At 53.8% G+C, this 22,570-nt stretch overlaps 1 protein-coding gene across 1 annotated transcript in view; it reads right to left on the reverse strand.

The window, feature by feature from the left end:
• Positions 1 to 430: 430 nt before the first annotated feature.
• Positions 431 to 22,570, reverse strand: part of SND1 (staphylococcal nuclease and tudor domain containing 1) — a 452,156-nt gene continuing 430,016 nt past the window's right edge. The window contains exons 17-24 of the mRNA XM_033195134.1: positions 18,674 to 18,862; positions 11,533 to 11,674; positions 8,181 to 8,304; positions 7,251 to 7,320; positions 5,963 to 6,076; positions 3,354 to 3,557; positions 1,148 to 1,192; positions 431 to 1,036 (exon numbers count right to left, since the gene is read on the reverse strand). Of these exons, the coding sequence (XP_033051025.1) occupies positions 971 to 1,036; positions 1,148 to 1,192; positions 3,354 to 3,557; positions 5,963 to 6,076; positions 7,251 to 7,320; positions 8,181 to 8,304; positions 11,533 to 11,674; positions 18,674 to 18,862 (954 nt within the window). The 3' untranslated portion in view covers positions 431 to 970. The remainder of the gene's footprint in view (positions 1,037 to 1,147; positions 1,193 to 3,353; positions 3,558 to 5,962; positions 6,077 to 7,250; positions 7,321 to 8,180; positions 8,305 to 11,532; positions 11,675 to 18,673; positions 18,863 to 22,570) is intronic.

Raw genomic sequence — 22,570 nt, forward strand, 5'->3', positions numbered from 1 at the left:
TCTATCCCAGCCATAGCAGGAATTAGGGAAATCACCTCATTTCTCTCAGCTGATTTCCTTTTGAATCCTTTCTTGGGGATCTGGCAGCGTCTGCCTAAGGCTAGGTCCAGCAATTCACAGTGGTTAAATTGTCCTGGGTGCTGCTGGCTAAGCTGCTGTAACTCTCTAAGGTCCTTGAAAACAGCCATGTGCAATAAGTTAAAAAAGACCTGTAGCCTCCTGCATGAGGGCCACGGTGCCAAGCGGTGCCTACTGGGGCCAGCAGTTGCTTGCTCAGACTCGGAAGATCTGCCTTGCTTTCCCCAGCTGGCTCTATTTTTAAGGAGAATGTCCAGGCATTTGGATGACTATCTTGGGGGTCATTCAAGTGTCCAGGTCTCCTCCTGGCTGAAGCCGCCAAGACTCCATGCTCTGGACCACACTGTGACCAATAAGGGCTGCAGACAGCACGTACTATTTTATTGGGCCTCAAAAGCTTTAAATACAGAATGGGCTGGCCAGGGCAAAGATGTGAACACACTGGCATTTTAGAATATGCATGTATCAGAAAAATCACATAATCAACAGTTGGACAGAGAGCTGGGAGGAAGGCAGTCTGGGATACAGGCAGGTGCCAGCTGGCAGTCGGCCTGGGTGTTAGGATTACTCCCTCCACTAGGACACAGTCTTTGATGTTCCTTCCTGATTTGAGGACTTTTTTAAAAAAACCACAAACCTCCAAATAAAACCAACCGGGAGAGACTGTGGATAGCAGTGCCCATCATCACAGAGGACAAGGGTCTGCCCCAGAAAGCCTTGGGGTCCACCCCCCCGCCAGCCCCAATGCCACCCTACAAGACATTTCCACACACTGAAGCAAAGCTGGACCCAATCTACAACCCCTGTCTGGGGTTTGGAGTTGAAAACGCCCTCCCGGCAGAGGAAGAGGGAATGGCGTGAGCGGTGCTGGGGGCCAAACCCGATCCCCTCCTTAGCGGCTGTAGCCAAATTCATCTGCATCATCAGCTCGAAAGTCTCCATAGCGCCACAGATTCAGCTGTAATAAAGAACAGAAAATAGCTCTTCAGGGATATGGGACCCACTGGAACTCAGAGGGCCAAACCCCTCAACTCAGTGCCCTCTCAGGGCTCCCAAGGCAAGAACTCACCCTGGCGCTCTTGGCTGACTCCTGGGCATTCAGGTATTCTGTGATCTGGAGGGATGAGACAGGAAAGGGAGTGGTCAGGGGGTGCCCTCAAATGATCAGCCAGCAGGACCCTGCAGAATGCTCAGGTCAGGGCCACAGCTGTCCCTTGCTCAAGCCCATCCAATGGAGCCTAGTTCCCTCAGAGTAAAACGCAAAACACAATCACATTAGTCTCCTGGCTTATTCCCTTAACTCTTTGCACTAGCTCTTCTGTCTGCCTGGAACGCTCCTCTGGTCACGTGCTCCTGGCTACTTCTCCCACCTGCTTCAGGTCTGTGGTAAAGTATCTCCTTCTTAATGAGGTCTCGGGCAACCCCATTTAAAATTACAACCTAGGCCAGGTGTGGTGGCTCTCGCCTATAATTGCAGCACTTTGGGAGGCCAAGGCAGGAGGATCACTTGAGCCCAGGAGTTCAAGACCAGGCTGACCCTATCTCTATAAAAAAATGAAAAAATTTAGCCAGGCATGCATGCCTGCTAGTAGTCTCAGTTACTTGGCAGGCTGAGGTGGGAGGATCACTTGAGCCAGGGAGTTGAAGGCTGCAGTGAGCCGTGATTCCGGCACTGCGCCACTATACTCCAGACCCGGTCTCAAAAGAAAGCAAACCAAACAAGAACAATACAAATACAACCTTCCCCTCACATTCCTGACTCCCTGGATTCCACTTCTCTCTATTTTTTCACTGCAGTTACCATCTTCTAATATCCTATTTAATTTACTTATTATGTTCATTGTAATTGTTGTCTCCTCATGCTTGAATGTAAGCTCCTCAGGGCAGGGGTGCTGTCTCTTACTCACTGATATACCATAGGCCCTCAATAAATGTCTGCTGAGAGAATGAATAAATAAATGAACAAATGAATAAATGAATAAATGTTCTGTGTTTATCTCAGGGACTGCGGCAGAAGGAATTTTCTACATAGCAGAGGCATTATGGGCAGTTTCATATGCGGTACATTAAGATCTCCAATTCTATGGGAGGCTGAAGCTGACCTCCTAGGAGCCATCTCCTAAGGAAAGTGGGGGTCTATCCAGAGGGGCCTAGGGGTTGGGCTTCTCTTGAGACACAGTGGCAATCCACAGGGGTGTCTTGTTCCAGTGTGTCATCAGCCTGCACAGCCACCAACACATTATGTGGGCCTGCGGTGCTTGAGGAAGAGAGGCAAGGCCAGGAGGGCTGGGAGAAGGGAGAGCAGTGGGCACATGGAAGCAAGATGAAGAGGAGGAGTGTCTGGTTTTCATGCCATGCCTTTCTTGCCCCTGTCTCTGAGGGAACACACGGAGATGCTGGCCACATCCTGCTGCCCTCTCATCACTTTCTGCTGGGAGACAGCAGCTCTGTGGGGGGCCGAGCTTCCCTCAGTCTGGCCCTCTTGGATGGGTCACTGATTCAGCCCAGCTGGGAAGCAGGGCTGGTCTGCAATAGGGCCTCAGTGGCTGCTTGGTGAGAGGGTAGAGAGGGACTCAGAAAGGTATAATGTTGGGTGGGAGGGGCTGCCTTGTATCCAGAGCCCAAAGCTAATCACCAATGGCTGCGCAGTGCAAGCTGTTTCCCAGGTATGAGCGCACTGATTGTCATGCTCAGCCTTGAGAAGTGGCAAGGCAGCTAGTGTTCCCCTCACTTCATGAGCAGGGAGATGGGGCTCAGGAGGCTGGCTTCTCCTCTCAGAATGGTGGAGGCAGGACTCCAAGTTCACAGGGCTTTCCAAACAGCCGGAGGGTTGTGTGGCAGAGTCCTTCTGGGCCCTTTGGTGCTGCCTCCTTGACAGCTCTGGCTCAGGGTGGCACTGGGTATTAGGAGTTGGTTATTGCCTTGGAAGTTGTCTGTTGGAGAGTGCGACTGGGAGAGTGGGAAGGATAGGCCTTGACCCTCTCCACATCGCCCCTGGCAAAGCTTTCTCGCCTGTCACCTGGGTGTACATGGGGAGGGAAGCTTTCCGCTCTAGTTTGCAGCTGCATTCTCAGCCAAACCCGCAGCCAATTAATTTGGGATGTAATTAACTTTAAAACAAAACAAAAAAACCCCAACAAACCCAAATCCATTATCTTTCCCCAGCAGGAACAGCAGGATGGTGGATTCCCTGCTCCCTTCCTGGCTTGTGGAACAGTCCCCTTCTCTGTGAGGGTGGTGGCGCAATGCTGGGGCCGCCTCTCCACATCACGTACCACTTTCTGGAACTGTTTCTCCTTGCGCACCTCCACCATGACCAGCCCCTCCTTCACCAAGCCCAGCCCCACATCGCCCTTGGAATCTGCAAACTGCAGGGTGACATGGGGGCAGCCGGAGCTCAGGTGTTCCACGTTGAGCAGGCACTGAGTGTTCTGGATATCCCGAACCACGCTGTCCACGGCGTCCGTGCGGGCATCATCCTGGAGCAGAGACATACTCAGGTCAGAGCAAGCCAGAGAACAACCACTTGGGCCCCGGCTCCTGTCCATGGACTCCCAAGAAAGTCTGGCTAGCAGGGGCCTGTAATTCACTCCCCAGAGAACCCTAGTGAGGCTGGCCAGGCACAGTGGCTCATGCCTGTAATTCCAGCACTTTGGGAGGCTGAGGTGGGTGGACCCCTTGAGGCCAGGAGTTCAAGACCAGCCTGGCCAACACAGTGAAACCCCATCTCTACCAAAAACACAAAAATTAGCTGGGCGTGGTGGCGCATACCTGTAATCCCAGCTACTCAGGAAACTGAGGCATGAGAATCGCTTGAACTTAGAAGGCGGAGGCTGCAGTGAGCCGAGATTGCACCATTGCACTCCAGCCTGGGTGACAGAGTGAGACTCAGCCTCAAAACAAAACAGAAAGAACCCTGGTGAGGTAGAAACAGGCTCTGGATAGGAAGTCTTCCCCTTTTCTTTTCTTTTCCTTGCCCTTAGCCAGAGACTATCTGCAAGTGACCCCTTTCTTTCCTACCCTGTGCTCCTACCTGCCTGCCCTGTGTCTCCAAGGAAAAGTGACTTCTTCCCACTCAAAGCTCACTTACACTTGGTGTCCTCTCACTTCCTATCTCCTGCATGACCTTGCTCCAGTGCACAAAGTCCATGACATCCTCTGTCTCCGTCTTTTTTTTTTTTTTTTTAAAGAGACAGGGACTAGGCCAGGTGTGATGGCTCACGCTGTAATCCCAGCACTTTGGAAGGCCAAGGTGGGTGGATCACCTGAGGTCAGGAGTTCAAGAACAGCCTGGCCAACATGGTGAAACCCTGTCTCTACTGAAAATACAAAAATTAGCTGGATGTGGTGGCGGGCACCTGTAATCCCAGCTACTCGGAAGGCTGAGGTGGGAGAATCGCTTGAACTTGGGAGGCAGAGGTTGCAGTGAGCCGAGATTGTGCCACTGTACTCCAGCCTGGGTGATAAAGCAAAGCAAGACTTCATCTCAAAAAAAAAAAAAAAAGGAGATAGGGACTGGCCAGAGTGCAGTGGTGCCATCATCTCACTGCAACCTTGAACTTGTGGGGCTCTAGGGATCCTCTCACTGCAGTCTCCTGAATAGCTGGGACTACAGGCGTGTGCCACCACACCAAGTTAATTTTTTTTTTTTTTAAAGATACAGGGTCTTACTATGTTGCCCAGGCTGGTTTTGAACTTCTGGCCTCAAGCAATCTTCCCTGCTTGGCCTCCTAGGCTGGAATTACAGTTGTGAGCCACTGCACCTGACTCCACATGTCTGTCTTCACCGACCTGTTTTGTGATACTTGCCTTCAGCATTTTCTGTTGCTTCTCTCCTGCCCTTCAGCAACTTTGTGAAAAGGTGGAGAGTAAATGTGCTTATACTTCATTTGCACCTTTTATCTGGTGACAGTGCCAACCATGGTGTTCATGTAGCTCTCACTCCAGGTACCAGGCACCTTCTCAAAGCTAAAGCCAAGGGCAGCCCCTGGGAAGCCTCAACCTGCCTGAGCTCCCGGGGGATCTGGACACTGCAGACTGGCTTTCTGTTTCTGGGGATAGAGGGGATCCACGACCCACAGCATGGGTTCTCTCCTCTCTGGCTGCACATGCTGCCTCTGGGCTCCTGTTCTCAGATGGCAGGACCCCAGCACTTCCTAATACTCTCTCTCCTCCCCATCACACCTTCCACATACTCAATCTGGGCAATCTTGTACACCACCACGGTTTTAACTACACAGACCCATACATTCCAGGTCTCATCTCACTCCCCAACTGAAAACTCTAAGTCTGCCTGGAGGTCCCACTGCCCAAATTTGCTCCTTCTCATTCTCCTTGGCCAACAGCAACACATCCACACATAAGAAACCCAGCGCCACCTTCGTCTCTAGCCTGGACTGTTATAATTGTCTCCCACCCATTCCTTCTAGTCCCTCTGTTCACTGGGCCATCAGAACTAACTTTCAGAAACATTTTGGACCATGTCACACTTCTCCTAGAAATGGTGCCACATTCCTCCTGCCTATACAGCACAAAGAATAAACTCCTTGCCAGGGTAGACAAGCCCACGACATCAAGGCCTTTCCCATCTCACCTCCTGCCACTGCCCGATCATCTCCTGCCACTGCCCAAAAGCCCCCTGGGATCCAGCTGTGGTGGTCTAGTCTTTGTCCAAACGCACCCTGGCCTACCTGCTTCTATGAACTAGCTGGAATGCTCTAATACTACCACCTCGGTAGCATCTTCCTCAACTTCCCATCTCTTGAATCCTATTACTAAGAGACCGTCATAGTTTCCATCTTCTCCTGTCAGCCCATGAGGGCTGCAGCAGCGGCTGAGTGTCAGTGGACAGTACCCTTTGGAAGGAGGAAGACTCCAGACTTACATCTTGGGGCACCTGGATGAAGGCGAAGGCATACTCCGTGGCTTGAGCTGGCAGCACCCGAGTGCTGAAGGCAGGTGGTAGGGTTCCCAGGCGGGTGGATGGCAGGACCTCTCTCTGCAGAGAAAGCAGCAGGCCAACATGTCACATACTCGCTGCCCCCTTGCTCTCTCACAGAACAGCTCTCTGTGGCCAGGCCTCTGGGAATGCTAACTCTGGGCCACCCTGTTCGTCCCATGACTTGGTTCCACTTTGCCACGTACAAAGGCTCCCCAGTGGGTGAAGCCTGGGGAGAACGTGCCCTGTGGGTCCAGCAGTAGGTGGAGAGCTATGGCTCACACCCTCACTCTGGGCCTGGTGCTGGCACACCTAGTGGTTCCCATGAAAACAATCACAGTATAACTGGACTCTAATCGCTTTTCCATTTCCTCCCAATGCCCTTCTGTCTGTGACATGAGTTCCCTGACTACGTTCCCACAGGCCAGGGGGTGCTCCAGCTGCTGGCTAGGGGAGCACACCAAGACAAGTATCCCCGTGGTCACTGGGCCTGCCTGTGGTTCTGGCCCAGGCATCTCGGTTCGCCCTCATCTGGCAGGACCTCGTCCTTTGTGTATTCCCAGGAGATGGGTTGGGAGCATGGCCCAGCTCGGGGATCTCTATTAACAGATCCTCAGTCTTAGCCCTTGAGGAAGGTATGGGAGGAATGCAGACAAGCGGAGTCATGACTCAGGGGCATCACCCTCCTGACCCTCCTGAACGACAGCTTTCTCACCAGCTCACTGCTGTTCCTAAAGAGAATCTCCCAGGAGTTGTCAGTAGACTCCCAGGTGCAGCTGGAGAGACTCTTCTCCCAAGGGTGCCAGTCACTGTCACCTTGTGACTGTCCCTTCCCAGCAAGCCTGAGTTTGGGGATGTGCTGGGGATTAGCGCATGGAACAAACACCCAGTTTGGCTTGAATACCAGGAACTGTGGGTGTAAAGGCCCTCCAAGTGCTACAGAGGCCCTGCCCCCATTCTGCAGAGACCTCAGGCAGAAGAGGAACTGTGGGTGTGGCTGGACACTCATCTGTGGGGTCTGGACGTGGGACCTATCAGTGCTTGCAGCCACTGGTCATAGACCCCAGTTTTGCTAGGTCACTCAGGGGGCCTGGCCTGTTACACGCACAGCAGAGATGCCCCAATGCTCATTGTTCTATTGGTAAGCTCAGAAGGACCTTGGAGAGATCAGATGGATTTGACCCGGGGGCCGCTGTTTGATAGCCCCCCCAACACCCTGGTCCCCAACACTCACATTGCCGTAGTCAATGTAGAAGACATGTACTTTGGCAGGAGACTCGACTTTCTCTACTCGGGCACGGTACCTGCAACGGCATCATGGGCAGAGCTCAAGAGACAGCCCTGAGGAATCTGGGCTCCCAGAGCCTCAGCAATGGTGGGGCAGGGGCACAGCATTTTCCTGCCCGGGTTCAACGGGTGTCATAGGGGACAGTTACTGCACTCCATCTAGGCCCAGCCTCGGGCACTGTGGCCACCACCTAATGGAATCAGAGCATAGCTGGGAGCAGAAGAGGGAGAAAGGAGCATGTGGAGCAGATTAATGTGTCCTTGGGGCATAAAGCAACAAGACTAATGACTAGATTGATGTCTGCTGTTTAAACCCAGAGCACTAAACAGCAGCTGTAATTAGCCAGCAGATCTGTCTGGGAGGCCGCAGCAGGGAACACATCCAAGTCACTTCGTCACCCTGGGAAGGCCGTGGGCCCTCCCTTGGTAGATTACACATCAGCGACCTTCTTCTGGCCTGTGAGCACTGCTGCTCATGTCCTAGACAGCCGGGGAGGAGGGTCAGGCAGCTGGTATGGGCTTACCATGGCCCAGCCTCTACCTCAGCCCCGTGTAACATCATTCTTCCTGGGTGAGGTGAGGGGTGTGCTGGACAGCCCGGCCAGCCAGCCAGCCAGCCAGCCAGCCAGCCAGGGCTCCCACTCTGGAATCCCCCAGGAGAGAAGGAAGGCGCCACTTCTGTCTGGCAGGGGGTGCACAGGCCAGAGCGAGGCCCCAAATGGTCTGTGGGCAATGAAGAGGGGCACTCAGGAGAGTTGCTGGGGGCCATCATTAACCAGCTGGGGAAACCAGACTGCTAAGGCAACGCCCAGGGCCTGAGGACAGCCTTGCTATTGTTCTTGCTCAAGACTCTGCCTTGCTTTTCCAAGTGGCTTACCATTCTCCATCTACAAATTTGGCAATGCAGAACTCTCCCCTGCGGGGGGCATAGGAGCCCTCTACAGGGGGGTGGCTGGCAATGTCATTGCGCATGTTCTCCATCAGCTTCTCCAACTGGGTGCCTGCCAGGGAGGAAGAGTGCAGTGAGACCTGGGTGCTGGGTTCCTCGAAGCCTCTGGAGTTTTTCTGGGAGGGGTTGGGGAGGGAGCTCAATGTGAAATTCTGGGAGGCACTGCAGCACTGGCTCTGTCCCCAACCCATGCAGGGAAGCCCTCTTGGTCCTCACTCCAGAGGTTTCATGCCATCTGCCTTTAGAAGTGGCACTGGTGACTTGCTGACACGTTGGGCCTTAAAGGCACACACAGCCTTGCCATCTCAGCTCTCCAGTCTGCTGGCCCAGGGTGTGGGAGCCCTTGGGATGTGCCTGAGCTTTGATTAAGGAGGTGGAGAAAGCAAGAAGACAGGGAGCAAGGACAATGCCAAACAGCCTCCTCCAGGGTGAGGGCTGGCCAACCTGTACTGCATTTCTACAAGGCCAGCTCCTGGCCTGGGTCACAGAGGTGGTAAGCCACTGTCCACTGCCTCCCAGGGGGCAAAAGTAGGGATGAAGGATGGGCCCCACACCACTGTGGAAGAGGCCCTGGAATTGAAGCCATGGAAGATGGGGGAGGAATTCTTGGATCAGGGCCTAGAGCCTCAGTATTATTCAAACTTGGCCACTCTGACCCTTGTCACCCTGCAAGATACATGCTGAACAGGACTTCCAGTGCTGCCGGGCTGGGGCTCTACTGTCCCACCCCGCTACTCAGGGCCCCTGATCCACTGGAGGAGGGATTCCCTACCTTGTCTTTCCCTAAGCACTCTGACCTTGGGTCAGCAGTCCTACTGCTTTTGCCTGTTTTGGCAACACTTAGGGCCTACTCAGTTTCTCTCCCTGGCTCCTTAAAGAATCCTCCCACCCTGACTCTGGGAGGCATCAGCCCCCTGTGGCTTCCCTTTTTATGTCCCCTCTGGCCCTGATTCTAGCTCAGTCTCAGACCCTTTTTGCCCCTTTCCTCTCAGAAGCAAGGAGGGTGACTGTGGATGTGTAGTCTAAGTGTGGGAGTCCTCTCTTTATCTTCAGGGCCCAAGGCAGTGCTGCAAGGAGGGCGCAACCTATGTCTGTTGTTACACTTGCCACAGTCAGCCTTACAAGTTACCTGCTACTACACTGTGAGCTCCTTCAGGGCATAGACCATAGCTCACTTCTTTCTGTTTACTCACGTGAGGCCTGGTAGAATCCCCAATGCATGCAAGGTGCTTAATAATTCAGCTGCATTGAAAATAAACTCTGCATAAGCATGCAGGGATGTGTGTCCACTCTTAGGCTGCTACAGAGGCCACTGGTCCTGCATCCACAGGACAGAGGCCTGAAGGTAGCAGCTGCCCCTCCCCCTACCCAGTGGTCAGCCCTCTATAATTCTCTTTAGACAGTGTTCCTACCACAGACAGTGAAATTCCAGGGATTAAGAAGCCTTGACAGACAGCTTCCTCCCTAACTTGGTCTACTTTCATTTTTTTGCTCCAAGGCAACAGAAGCAGGACTTTGCCTCCTGCCAACAGGCAAAGCCCTCTGGGAGGTCCTTACAGAGACTCACTGGTCATTTGCAGCTAATGGCAATGTTTTTGTCAGATCCTTCTCGAAGACAGACTTTAATTGAAAGAAGGGAGACAGGGCAAGAGGATGCCCCCCCGAGAGGGGATGAAAGGTTGCAGCAGAGGGGGGCTGTGGATTCTGAGGTTTATCTCCATGGATACCACGGAGCCACCAGAGGGCAGGGGCCTTCCTCTCTGGAGACCACCACAAATCCCCAGGTGGCCCGCCAGGAAGGGCCTCACTCCCTTCTCTTCCAGCATTCCAAGGACACATGGTTTTCTCTTTTCTCTCCTTTTCTGCTTCAGATTTCTGCTCCCTAAGACTTCAGGGGCTTGTTCTGAGTCAAGGCGGGTCCTCCCCAGCAGGTCCCAGCGGCTGAGTGAAGCCTGCCTGGGAGTGATCGCATCCTTTTGCTCAAGTTCTCTGGGGGACTGGTGGGAATTTCGGGGTGGTGAATTCTAGCTGGTTCCTCTGCCCAGGAACAGCTCTTGTTCCTACCTAGACCACCACTACAAGACTCCTTCCCTGTCACATGACCCAGCCCTAGAGGCTGGCCACCGCCCGATTTCATTCCCAAGGCAACTGCTGGAGCAGCTTTCAGCAGGACTGTGGCTGACCTCAAGAGAACCTAATCCCAAAGGCTCATCGGCTCCATCTCTACCCCTCCCCTTCGTGTTTTTCCTTTTTAAGCACAGCCAGCCCAGGGCCAGGAATGGTCAAGTTTTTCCTGGTGAAATGACACTGCCACAAAGGCAGCTGCCTGGGAAATAGCATTAGAGGGAAGTGGCTGAGACGGGGCTGGAGTTAGCCTGGGGTGGGCTGAGGAGGCTGGGCAGAGCTGTGTCCTGCCATCTGGGGGACTGCCTGAGTGTCACTGACACTTCCAGCTCCCTCTGCCCACCTCTGCCTACCATGATTTGTTTCCTGGGATCCAGAGGCAGCTCTAAGAGCTTTTCCTTCTGCTCCAAACTCAACTGTTTCCCTGCACAGGGTGGCCATGAGAAAAGGCAGGTCAGGATGGAAAGTATAAGCGGGTGGAGGTGGAGTCAAGCCAGCGGCTGCTAGAGCTTTCTCCTGCCCTTTGGCCTCCAGAAACCTCAGGTTTCTGCCCAGGGGACCCTGGCAACAGTGTACACCACTCAGGACGGAAGGAGGAGAAGGTCCTTCAGAGACTGCCCAGGAATGTCTTCCCTTAGAGCGCTGCCTGTTTCCATGGAAACTGGCTATCACTCAGGGCTATGTTAACCTCTACAGAAGGAGAAACCCCAGCAGAGACAAACCCAGCACCACTCCTTGCTCCCCCAGAGGGAAAGGGGCTGAGCGATGCCTGGCTGATGCCTGACACACTCTGGGGTCTACAAATCCTCCTGCCCAGCATAGTCAGGAGTGTGTGGGAAAAAACAATCACCTAAGAGGCTCAGAGCTCCACCCAGATAAACCTAGTTATCTCACCTGCTCTCAGAGGACCTGCCTGGCAGCACCTCCATGCCTGAGCCCACGCCAGGGCTCATGTGAAGGTTCCTGAAATAACCCCAAGCCCAGAGGAGCAGTGGGACAAGGCAGGGGGACAGGGGCGGCAACGTGAGCTCTTCAGGGGAGGCTCCTGGACTGCCTAGGCAGCATTCCTCCCACCCACTGGGCAGAGGCCCCCTACCCCCAGGCAGCACCAGCTGGACCAAGCAAGGAACCACGAGCCAGCGGTCTGAGCACTCACCGGTCTCCACATCCTGCACGTAGAAGTGCAGGTCGTCAGTGATCTCGGTCACAAACACAGGCTTGTAGCTGGCGGATCGCTCCTTCTCCTCCAGCACTGGCATCACCTCCTCCACAGGCTGCTCCTCATAGTGGGCCCAGACCTGCATGTTCAGTCGGCAGAAGTAAGAAGAGGGTGAGGAAGTGAAGTCATAAAAGACACGGGGAGGCCAGGTGTGGTGGCTCATGCCTGAAATCCCAGCACTTTGGGAGGCTGAGGCGGGTGGATCACGAGGTCAGGAGTTCGAGATCAGCCTGGCCAATATGGTGAAATACAAAAATTAGCTGGGTGTGGTGGTGGGTGCCTGTAGTCCCAGCTACTTGGAAGGCTGGGGGAGGAGAATCGCTTGAACCCAGGAGGCAGGGGTTGCAGTGAGCTGAGATCATGCCACTGCACTCCAGCCTGGGCAACAGTGCAAGACTCCATCTCAAAAAAGAAGAAGAAGAAGAAAAAAAAGACACTGGCAAAGAGGTTTCGGGCAAATGGGATCGGCCCCGGGTGAGTGACTGTGGGGCACTGGATTCACACCAGGCTGAGCCCCTGAAGCCCTCTATCTTGGAGGGGAAAGGTGGGCTCTCTAAAGTTCTCATCTAGCAGTTCTCAAATTCAGGCAGGCATCAGAACCAACAAGGGAGTTTATTAAAAATGCAGGCCCCGGATCCTACCCCAGGCTCACCAAATTACAATCTGTTCTGAGCATCCCAGAGAGAGTAAAAAAGAGCAAAACCAGACTCCCAGGCCATCTCATGCACGTCCAAGTGTGAGAGCCCTGCTTTCATGAACTCTTTGGCTCTGGGCTCCTCACACCCGCACCTCTCTTGCTCCGGCTCCCCATCTCCCTTCCCCGTGGCCCTCTGCAGGGCACCTCTGAATTCTGCAGGACCTCCTGTTGTCACAGGGCCCCTGGTGCTCCTGAGGCAGTCCAAGCCGCAGCCCTAGGCTGGGGAAGAGCTCACCAAGAATGCTTCTGCTCAGCATTTTCTCCATCCTCCTCACCTCCAGCAGGTTGCTCTGACCTCAGCCCAGAAGCTGGGCCATGCGCTCTCCACCCTTCCCTCCCTTCCTTCCCCAAGCCCTGTGCTGTCAGGGCTGCAGTGGCTCAGAAGCTGATTTGACGTGACAGTGTGTCAAGTCCAATCCTGCAGCCAGAAGATTATCCAAATGGTGAGGTCTGTCAGAGCAGGGGAGGGAGGTGGCTTTCCAGCTGAGCAGCAGGAAGGGCGGGTGGGAGAGTCCAGAGACTGGATCACGCTTGGGGTCCCAAAGACACACACAGGAATAAGGATGACTAAAAGTATTTGCCCAAAACTTATGTGCTTATTAGGTGCCAGGTACCATTCTAAACATTCTCCAAATATTAATTCATGTAGTCCTTACATCAGCCCTTTGAGTAGGTCTTGATATTATCCCTGTTTTACAAATGGGAAAACTGAGGTACACAGGCTTGCAGCTAGAAGTAGTGAAATCAGGATTCAAACATAGGCAGCCTGGCTCTAGAGCTCTTCCAGGGGCATTTGGCATTGACTAGGTATCCCTGAGAAAATACCATCAACCAGGAGGAAAAAGCTGTTTGTTGGTGAGGGGTGGAGAGGGAGATGAGGCCTCATGTCCCTGTTGTTTTTGAACTTGCTGTTTGACTTTGGTCAAACTTTTCTGGGTCCCCTTTTCTTCTCTCGCAGCTGAAATGCAGATTCCTCAGGAGCTTCAGGACATAGCAGAAGGGCAGGAATGCTGGAATTCTGGAACCACCTTGGCTCAACCCAGACCCCACACTTCTGCCTTTAATGCGGCCTGAGTGTGGGTGTGGGTTCTTCCACTAGAAGGAACGGCTATGGTGGAATGACTGAGACATCTCCCAGGCCCAAGCTTTCTACCATCCTACACCAAGCAGTGGCTTCTATGGTTGGGCTTGTGGGCCCCTGGTCTGGTGCTCTGGGCTCCTACCCAAATAGCTCCTGACCCCTTCTCATCTTCCAGGCTCCAGATACCTTAACACCTGTTCCCATCACCAGAGATCTCTGTACACGCTGCTGCTTCTAGTCCCCCAAGCCCTGGCTGGCCAGAGGGGAGGAGGCAGGCAGCAGGACTTTAATCCACAGCTTTGCCTCTAGTCAGGACAGAGGCCCTAATCCCTCAAGGGCCTCCCTGCCCATGTGGGGAAGTGGGTCTCTAGCTTGTGGGCTTCCCTGTGAAAGGGCTAGGGGTGGGAGTGGGGGCCAGTGGGGAGAGGGAGATAGCCATAAATGCTTCCGATGCCAAGCCTATATCCTGATAAGCCTGAGGCTTTCTCCCTGGGCCTCCGAAGCTGGAAGTTCACTGGTATCTACTTAGCCAGCCACTCCTATTGACACCTGGGCTCCCAGCCCTTCTGGGACCCTTGCAGCTCTGAGGATCAATGGGACTCGCTCGGTCTCAGAGATGAGACTGTCAGCACGACCTTAAGTGAGCTGGGGTGGAGCCCTCCTGTCCCAGGAGTCTGCCCCCTCATCCCCACCAGCAGGCACCCCTGCAGTCCCGAATCCCTCAGCATGCCCTCTGCATCCCACGCAGGGACCCTTCCCTCTTCCTGCCAGCTCCCTCCTTTCCCAGCACTGAGCTTGTTAACAGAGACTGGTACTCTGTGCTGGTTCCTGAGTGGACCATGGGCCCTGAGCCTGCGAGCTGTTGAGGGCTCCCATCCCAGCCCCACCCTGCTCCTTTGGCTGTGGGGGAAGGCAGCCCCTCAGCAGTGTTGTTGAATTAGGAACACACTGACAGGGTGAAAGCAGAGAACGCTAAAGACTCCTCAAGTAAAAGTGCCTTGGGCGACAGCATCAGGTCTCCTCCTTGGGGAGTGTGGGGTGGAGCTTCTTTCCCAGCAGGCTCAGGTGGGCAGCAGGTGTGAGGTTAAGGAAGATGCAAACCAAAGCCTTGAGGATGGTACTCAGTCCCCAGCACTAGGGCCAGTCCTGTGACAAGGTGCCACAGCTCACTTTGTGGTGGGTGGGGCAGTGCAAACTGCCACCTGAATTGAGAAGACAGCAGAAGCAAGGTGTCTCCATACACAAAGTGGTTGGCACCCGAGGTTGCCAAGAAGCATCTAGAGGGTAGGAGAGAGACAGCTGTCTCCTCAGATAAAGGAACTCTGTTTCTAGGAGAGGCTGACCTTTGGCCCTTCAGGCAGTGCAGCCATGACGGGTTCCTCTTTCCCTGTGGGGATGGAGGTGAGCAGCTGATCCTCGGGACTTGCAGCCACATGGGCAAGCTGGTACATGCAGGCTGGCCAGGTGGCCCCTTGGTGGGAAGGAGTCAGTCAGCTGGGAAAGGCGTGGCTGCCCTTGTCCCCATCCTTAGAACAAGGGTGCATTTGCCCATGTTGACTCGGGCTGCCCTTCTGCACAGCTGGGGTGCACGGAGGACACACACTCACTGGCAAGACACCTGCCAGACCTAGCCACTTTCCACAGCCATCCTCAGCCCTCACAGCTCAGATTTCCCACAAGAAGCTGGTTTCTGGGAATCCCCACTGTAGCTGCTCCTCTTCCTGGACCTCTGGGGAGATGACGAGGAAAACTCAAAGATCCTTTCCAGAAGGAATAGTAATTATACACCCAGACACAGAGAATTAGTGCTGTATGGCTCTACCCTAGACTCTTGAAAGATGGAGGAGCTGGGGAAGAGCCTCTATGGCCAAAGAGCTGGGCAGAGGTCCTGAGCTTGACCTAAGCAGCAGGGCCCAGGAATGCTGGGAGAGCCAACCATAGGACAGTCTGCCCTTGCTCATGGACCACCTCTGAGCACGTGGAGAGGCAGTTACTAAGCATAATGTTGTGGAGAGACTGTCCCAGCTGACTGATGGCAGGGTTTGCGGTCAGGTGGGGGAAGTGTCTCTCCAGGCCAAGGCCAGGGTGGAGCTCTGCCGATGGTGGGCACTGCTGGTACCCCCAATGGCCCTGGCTACAGAGCAAGACTGGGAAGGGTGGATGGAGGCCCCTCCTGCCTGTTCATCTGCTCTAGGCTGCTCTGCCATGCAAGTTCCTGTCTTGCTTGGGTCCCCTCTATAATCTGGGGCTTCTTGTGTTCTGTTGCTCCGGCCACCCTGAGGGAAAGAGCCCATCAAGCCAGGCACAGACCAGGCAGGCCAGGAATGGAGGCTGTCTCTCCTGTCCTCTCCCCGCCCTGGCCCTCTCTCTTCCCTGCACTTCATCCTCAGGGATGCCCAGGTCCTTCTCTTGGCAGGTGATGGGGACTGTGGACTGAGGATCCGTTGGCTGGAGTCTTTCCTTTCTAAATCCTGTTTAACATTGCTGTTTGCAAGGCTCCAGGGGTGGGGCTGGCGAGAGCCAAGGTGGCGGAGGCCTTTGGGCCTGCAGTAGGGAAGCCAAGCTCAATAAAAGCCAATCGATGGCCAATCTAGCCCTGTGCAGGACCCTGCTGGGCACATGTGTGAGGTAGGGTTAAGGCATGGGGACAGGCATCTGCCATCTGTGGTTCCCTCCTTGGTCCTCAGGTCTATTCAGGGCCGTTGAGGAGGAGGTGGGGGTTACCTCCTGCCAGGGAAGTGGAGGGCCCTATCACCTTCTTCACTGAGGAGGCATCCACAGGGCACAGGGAGGAATTACACTCAGCAGGGAGGCAGTTAAGCCCTCGTAGCTGGGAAACCAGCATTACCAGGTTCCCCAAGACAGACACACTCATGAATGTATGCACACATGATCACACTCCCAAAGCCTTCTGCACTTCCTGGTCTCACAAAATCCCTCAGCATTACCTTTCCTTGGTTACCTACAGGCACAAACATTCATGCATCCTGATGCTAACAGGATCTCACAACCACTGCCTCTTGACAGGTAAGGCAGCCCTTGTGGGGTCAAGTGGGACAAGGCTGGGTACACCCCAGATACTCAGGTTACTGTCCTGCAGCCGGCCACCAGATGCTCTTATCGGGGTCCAGCCAACTCTGAGAGCTGTTACAAAGCTCTGCTAGTGTTGCTCCTGGGAAACAGCTCCTCCAGGAGGAAGAAAGCCAGCCTCGGTTCCTCAGGATCCTTGATGAGCAGACCGGGATTTGCAGGAGAGGGACCCAGGAGGCGGCAGGCCCTAGCACTGAGAGTTGTGCACTGCATTTTAATTGGACTAGAATAAAAACACACAGGCCATGTAAGTAATTAATCACTGGTAATCACTCCTCAGCATCATCAAGTGGCACCAGCAAAATGGTGACTTGGGCTCTTTCAGACAAACACACTGTGCAGTAAATAACGATGCTGAATTCAGCACAGCCCCTGACAGGGAACCCACCCTTCCATCTCAGGCCAGAGTTCCCTCCCTGTGCTCCTCTGGGTTCCTCTAGGGTCTCTACTCTCAGAGGGCAGAGGATTGCCCAGCTCTGAAAAGGTGGCTTCCGCGCTCACTGCTGAAAAGCCAGGAAGCAGGGCCAGGATGAAGACGCTTTTGGCCTCTGGGCCTTAGACTCTGGGGCTTGCCGCTCTACCCCCAGCTGCTAACTCTTCTGTGAAAGTGCCAACCTTTAAACAGGAGGCCCCAGTGCTGCCTCTCCCCGCTCTCCCTGCAGCAGGCAGAGGACATGGGGGTGGCAGTCTTAAGTTCAGCTGTCACAAGCAGGAAATCCAGGAAGAAGCCATGTGACTCCTTTCCTGTAGGAGCTGAGGCTGTCTGCTTCCCCCTCATTCTGGGAGGAGAAGGCTTGATGTGAGCAGCAGGTGGGAATCTCCTCTGAGGTCTCATGGTGGCTGCCTCCTCCAGGGCACCGACCGTCCCTTTCATCTGTGCTAGGTTTGTGGTCCACCTTTCTCTGGAGTCTTTCTTTCTTTCTTTTTTTTTTTTTTTTTTTTTTTTTGAGACGGAGTCTTGCTCTGTCGCCCAGGCTGGAGTGCAGTGGCCGGATGTCAGCTCACTGCAAGCTCCGCCTCCCGGGTTTAGGCCATTCTCCTGCCTCTGCCTCCGGAGTAACTGGGACTACAGGTGCCCGCCATCTCGCCCGGCTAGTTTTTTGTATTTTTTTTTAGTAGAGACGGGGTTTCACCGGGTTAGCCAGGATGGTCTCGATCTCCTGACCTCGTGATCCGCCCGTCTCGGCCTCCCAAAGTGCTGGGATTACAGGCTTGAGCCCTCTACCACCAAGGGGTTGGTTGCCTGCCCCAATCCCCAGGGGATGGGAAGAATGGATACAGAGAGATCCAGGAGGACAGTCCTGAGGGGCAAAGAGAAGCCCTGAATGAGGAGGCAGCTGCTTGGGGCTGGTGAACAATGTGGTGCTTCTGGGGCCTCAATGCCCCTGACTCTTTTTGGCAGGTGTCTGGGCCTTGGCTCTGGGAAGTGAGTTTTGAGCCAGATGGCTGCCCCATGGGAAAGGAAGCATTTATTCCTGGAACAAATTTATGGCTCAGCACGGCTGTCCCACGAATTCTCCTCAAGCTCACAGGAGCCCTGACAAATTGGTGACCGGCGGATTTATCCCCATTATCAGTGCCGGGCTATAAGTCAAAAGCAACAGGCTGAGTGAGCCTGGCTCCCACCTCCAAACTACTGGATTCCTCAACTGTCAATCAGTTTCCAAAAGCCGCTTTCCACCCCATCCCCCTTGTCTCTTCAATGTGGTGCCCACAGAGACTGATGGGTTATCAATCTCTTGTCTTAACAGCTGAGGCCTTTCCTGGGGTTGTTTCCCCAAGGGGCAACGTGAAGGAAATTCAGATGTGGGCTTGGGCTGCACAGTCCCTCTGAGGGCACCGACAGAGAAGGGTCAGGGCTGGGGAGGGAGGGATGCCCCAGGCATTTTGTCCCATGGCTCCATGGTCACCTAGACAGCTTTCTGCTTCAGGCCCACCTGAGCAGGCCTGGGATCACTGATGACATTCTGGGCTGGCAGCCCAGGCCCACCTCAGGTCTGCAACAGGCTGTGGCCGAGGACACCTCAGCTGGCAGCCTCTCCTTGCCTGTGTGTGGCCCTGGTGTGGGGTCTGAGACCAACACCTTCCTGGGCTACTCAGTGTGGGGATGACAGAACGACTTCCTCCTGGAAGCAGCAGTTCTCTGGAGGCAGCAGCATTCGTGTGTGAAGAGGAGGGCAGGGAGAGCACGGCTGGGCTGCCACACGTACCTTCTCTTTCTTCTGCTTGGCAGCCTCCTCGGCAGACAGCAGGGACTTGTAGTAGGAGCTGCGTTCGGCGGTGAAGTGGACCTTGGAGAGCGCGTGCTCCACCAGGAGGACAGACAGGTTGGCGCCGTCGATGTGCAGCCAGCCGATGAAGTTGCCGGCCTTGTCCATGCTCTCCACCTCCACCTCCACCTGGGACAGAGAGACAGGCGTAAGCCTACAGGGGCCAGGCCTGAGCATGCAGGGGCTGTGCCTGTGGGGAGGACAGCAGCGCCGAAGCCTTGGGTTCACAGGCCTTGGCAGCCGCTGCCACATTCACTCCATGTGGCAGTAGCAGCTGGAATGGGGAAGAAGAGCGGGAGCCTGGTGCAGTGCCTGCACTGGGAACCCCTAGAACCCTTCAATTTCAGCCTCTCACGGGAACAGACACACCCCAAAACTCGCCTCTCTTCTCAGAGCCCCTTCCCCTCCTTGTGGCAGAAAGCTACCGGGGCAAACGGGACTCTCCTTAACCTGAGACAGACAGAGAGATAGAGAGAACGCGCAGTTGAAGGTCAGGAGCAAGTGAAGAAGCAGAAAGAGGTCTTGGTGCCTCCCACTCTTCAGCACCCACCCCAGCTCTGTGCTAGAAGACAGATAGGCCCTTAGGGAGCGAGGCAACCCCTGGGGAGAGAGAGGCTGCTTTTCCTGGTACAGCTGAATGAATTCATGTCTAATGAAGGTAATTAAAGTGGCTGCATGAAAAGTAGGAGAAGAGAGGAGAGAGGACAGGAGAGGCAGAAAGACGTAGGCAGGAAATGCATCAGCGCAAGGGCAGTGAGTGACAATCCCGCAGGAGTGGCCAGAAGGGTGTGGGCTGTGGCTGAACCCCAGGGCCCTCAAGGAATCTCCACAGGCCTCAAGGCCTCCTCCACTGACTGTCTCATCCCGAGGACCCAGGACCCCAGACCTAGCACTGACCGCTTTTCTAAAAGGGCAGCCTCAGGATCGTGGCCCTCGTGGTAGCTGATCTGCTCCTACATTGTGAAGGTCACAGCCCAGGATAAATTCCTTCTTTGATTCTCTCCTGACCTCTTTCTTTCCCTGCTAAAGGGGCCTATAAATGTCTTTGCTGCCAAATGTAAAAACTTGTATTAATTTAAAGCCTTCAAGCTCGATTAGGCAATAAAATGAATGTCTAAATACCCGGAAATTCTCGAAGTCTGAGCTGGAGCTAGTGATAGAAGGTTAAAAGGGATGAGGGACACTGGGTGACATGCCTCCCCAGAAGGACACGGTGGTCTGGGTGTGCAGAGAGAAGGTAGCGGGGAGGAAAACAGGAGGGCCAGGCAGGCAGGACCTTCACTTCCTCCCATTCTTAAACACCCTCTCCGTCCTTGAGGCCCACATTTAATCCTTCAAGAGGAAATGCAGGTTCAACGATGACTGAAGTTGGAGTGTGGTATAGAAGGCGATGTGTGGAGTCTATTAGGGTTAGAAAAAGAGATAATGGAGAACATATAGGTTCAGTCCATGTTGATTCTGTAGGTGGCATTGGAGAAGTGTAGCTATTAACGGGCAGAGCTGAGAGCAGAATCCAGCTTTCCCCAATGCCTTCTGTACACTGCCTCCTGGCAGAAAAGACCCTCCCCCTCCCTAATACCCGCTTTCCACAGCCTTCTGTTTCAGGAGCAGCCCTTCTTTCCACTGCCACACCTCTGCCCCCTCCACCATCCAGGACCCTGTAGCTCACTGGTGGAGCCTGGGCAAAAGTGCTGGCCCCAGTGCTGGGCTGGGCTGACCCAGTGCCTGCACTACACGACAGAGTCCAGTGCCTGTGGCTGTTAAAACTGGTTTCTCCTGTCTCTAATTTTGGCAACTAACTTACTGAAAGGACCTACTCTTCTAGGGGAGAAGGGCAGGTGGGCAAAATCTGAGGTTGCTCAGGTTTCAACACCTTGGATCCACCTTGCAAATGCCCAGGGCACTGGAACACAGGAGAAGCCTGGCCACTGGAAGACCGAGCGCCTCCTCCAGGGGGAGCCCATGAATGGGGAACAGGCTGTCATGCCTGCAGGGGTTGGGGCAGGTGGTGGGGATAGTGTGGTAGGCGTGGACAAGACCTGTGAGGGGCAACATGATACACGAGAAGACTATCTCTTGTTCATCCTAACTTGCCAAGCTTTATCAAACATGCTAAGGTCAAGAAGCATCCTAGAGGAATTCTGGGGAAGCTGAAGGAAGAACAGCGAGGTTGCTTGCCTTGTGTGTAGGGGCTCCTGGACACATGCTGGCCAAAAGCAAATGAAGCTGGTACAGCTCCCAGCCAACACTGAGCCCAGGCCCACATCGGTTTCTGCATTCCCTGACCTCTTGTCTTCCACAATTTTAGTAGCCAGGTGTCCTTTCCCTAAAACCAAGGACGTCTGTCCTGCTTGGACACAAGGCCTCTCTCCAGGCCTGGCAGGCCCCCAGACAGCTTGTGGTGGGCCAGTGTGTCTCTTGGCACTGGGTTGCTGGGGTTGATGCAAGAACGTCAGAGACAGGCACAGAGGCAACCAGGCATGCACAGTTGCTGTCTATCCTGTGAGGTGCCCATGCTCAGACCCCAACCCACGTGGCAAACCCCACGTTCACACCTCGCTCTCTGAGGCTGCAATCCACATGCTCGCCTTTCTCCAGGGCTTATGTGAGAAGGAACCCAGCAACCAGCAGCCACACCTGGGGCCAACACTGCAGGGTGCAGCTAGGCTCTCCTGGACAGGCGAGCACCAACTTCACACTTAACCAGCCTGTCGTCTGCAATCGATATGCTAACTTGGGCTTGACAAGTCCCTGGGCCCAGGCAGCCGCAGAGATAAGAAATCTCTGGCCTTGGGCACAGTGCTGCCACCGAATCCATCTTGGGTTGTAGATGGAGATAAAACTGTCGCCCATTGGGCTCTGTTCCCTTTTATTACAGCTGCCACAGCCACAGTAATTTCTCAAACAAAGGCACTTGGGGAAGGTGGGCTGGCTCCTCTCTAGCCAAACCCCATGCGGTGTCTATCCTTCTCCACAAACCTCAGCCTGGACGAGGCTGTGGAATTTGGCGTGACTCTTCTCTAACTCTGGGAGAATTACAGAGGTTGCAAGCAGAGGTTTAAGCAGGTTGTATGTACACGTGTGATCATCCTTTGATGTTTCTCTTTCACACTGACTGCCAGGAAATTATGACTTAACTGTAACATTAGGTGGGTCTATGTTTGTACAAGTATTATTTCTTTGTTCAACTCAAAGATTAAAATTTCTCTGACATTTTCTCTTAATTCAAAGATACACACATACACAGATATATACATACAGTTCAATTTTGTTATTTGTGGTAATTTTGTTCTATAAAGAGACCACTGAATTTGCAAATATTGAACCATTGCTCCTAGGGGAAATGCAGGTTTGGGTTCCTGTGAGCCTCTGGTCACAATATTTTCATCAAATCAATATATAACCTTGTTCTGTGTTTCTGTTTAAAGACACCTTGTCTAATATGTGTTGCTGGCTCATTAACATTGAACTCATGGCCAACAGGACAATGACTAGCACCTGAATGAAGCTTATCTAACACACATATCTTCTCCGTAAGGTACATCTCAGTATTTCTGCACTCAGGAACACCAGGTAACACTTCAGCTCTATGCTGGAGGCCATTTAAAACCGTGAAACCAGCAACAAAAAGCACGAAAAATGCAACAACATGATGCTAAATAGATTGTAAGAAGGACACTTGTTTATACTATCAAAGCTGAAGCAAGAAGGCAGAGTGTTGTCATCTTGTTCTACCCTGTTCCACCTAAGATGGAAATGTGCCCCGCCAGGTGACTCAATTTTTTTTGTCACTCTGTGCATGTCCACAAATGACTGCAAAAGTACCATGAGTATTGA

Source organism: Trachypithecus francoisi, unplaced genomic scaffold, assembly GCF_009764315.1.
Source record: "Trachypithecus francoisi isolate TF-2019V2 unplaced genomic scaffold, Tfra_2.0 Lachesis_group4, whole genome shotgun sequence".
NCBI lineage: Eukaryota > Metazoa > Chordata > Mammalia > Primates > Cercopithecidae > Trachypithecus > Trachypithecus francoisi.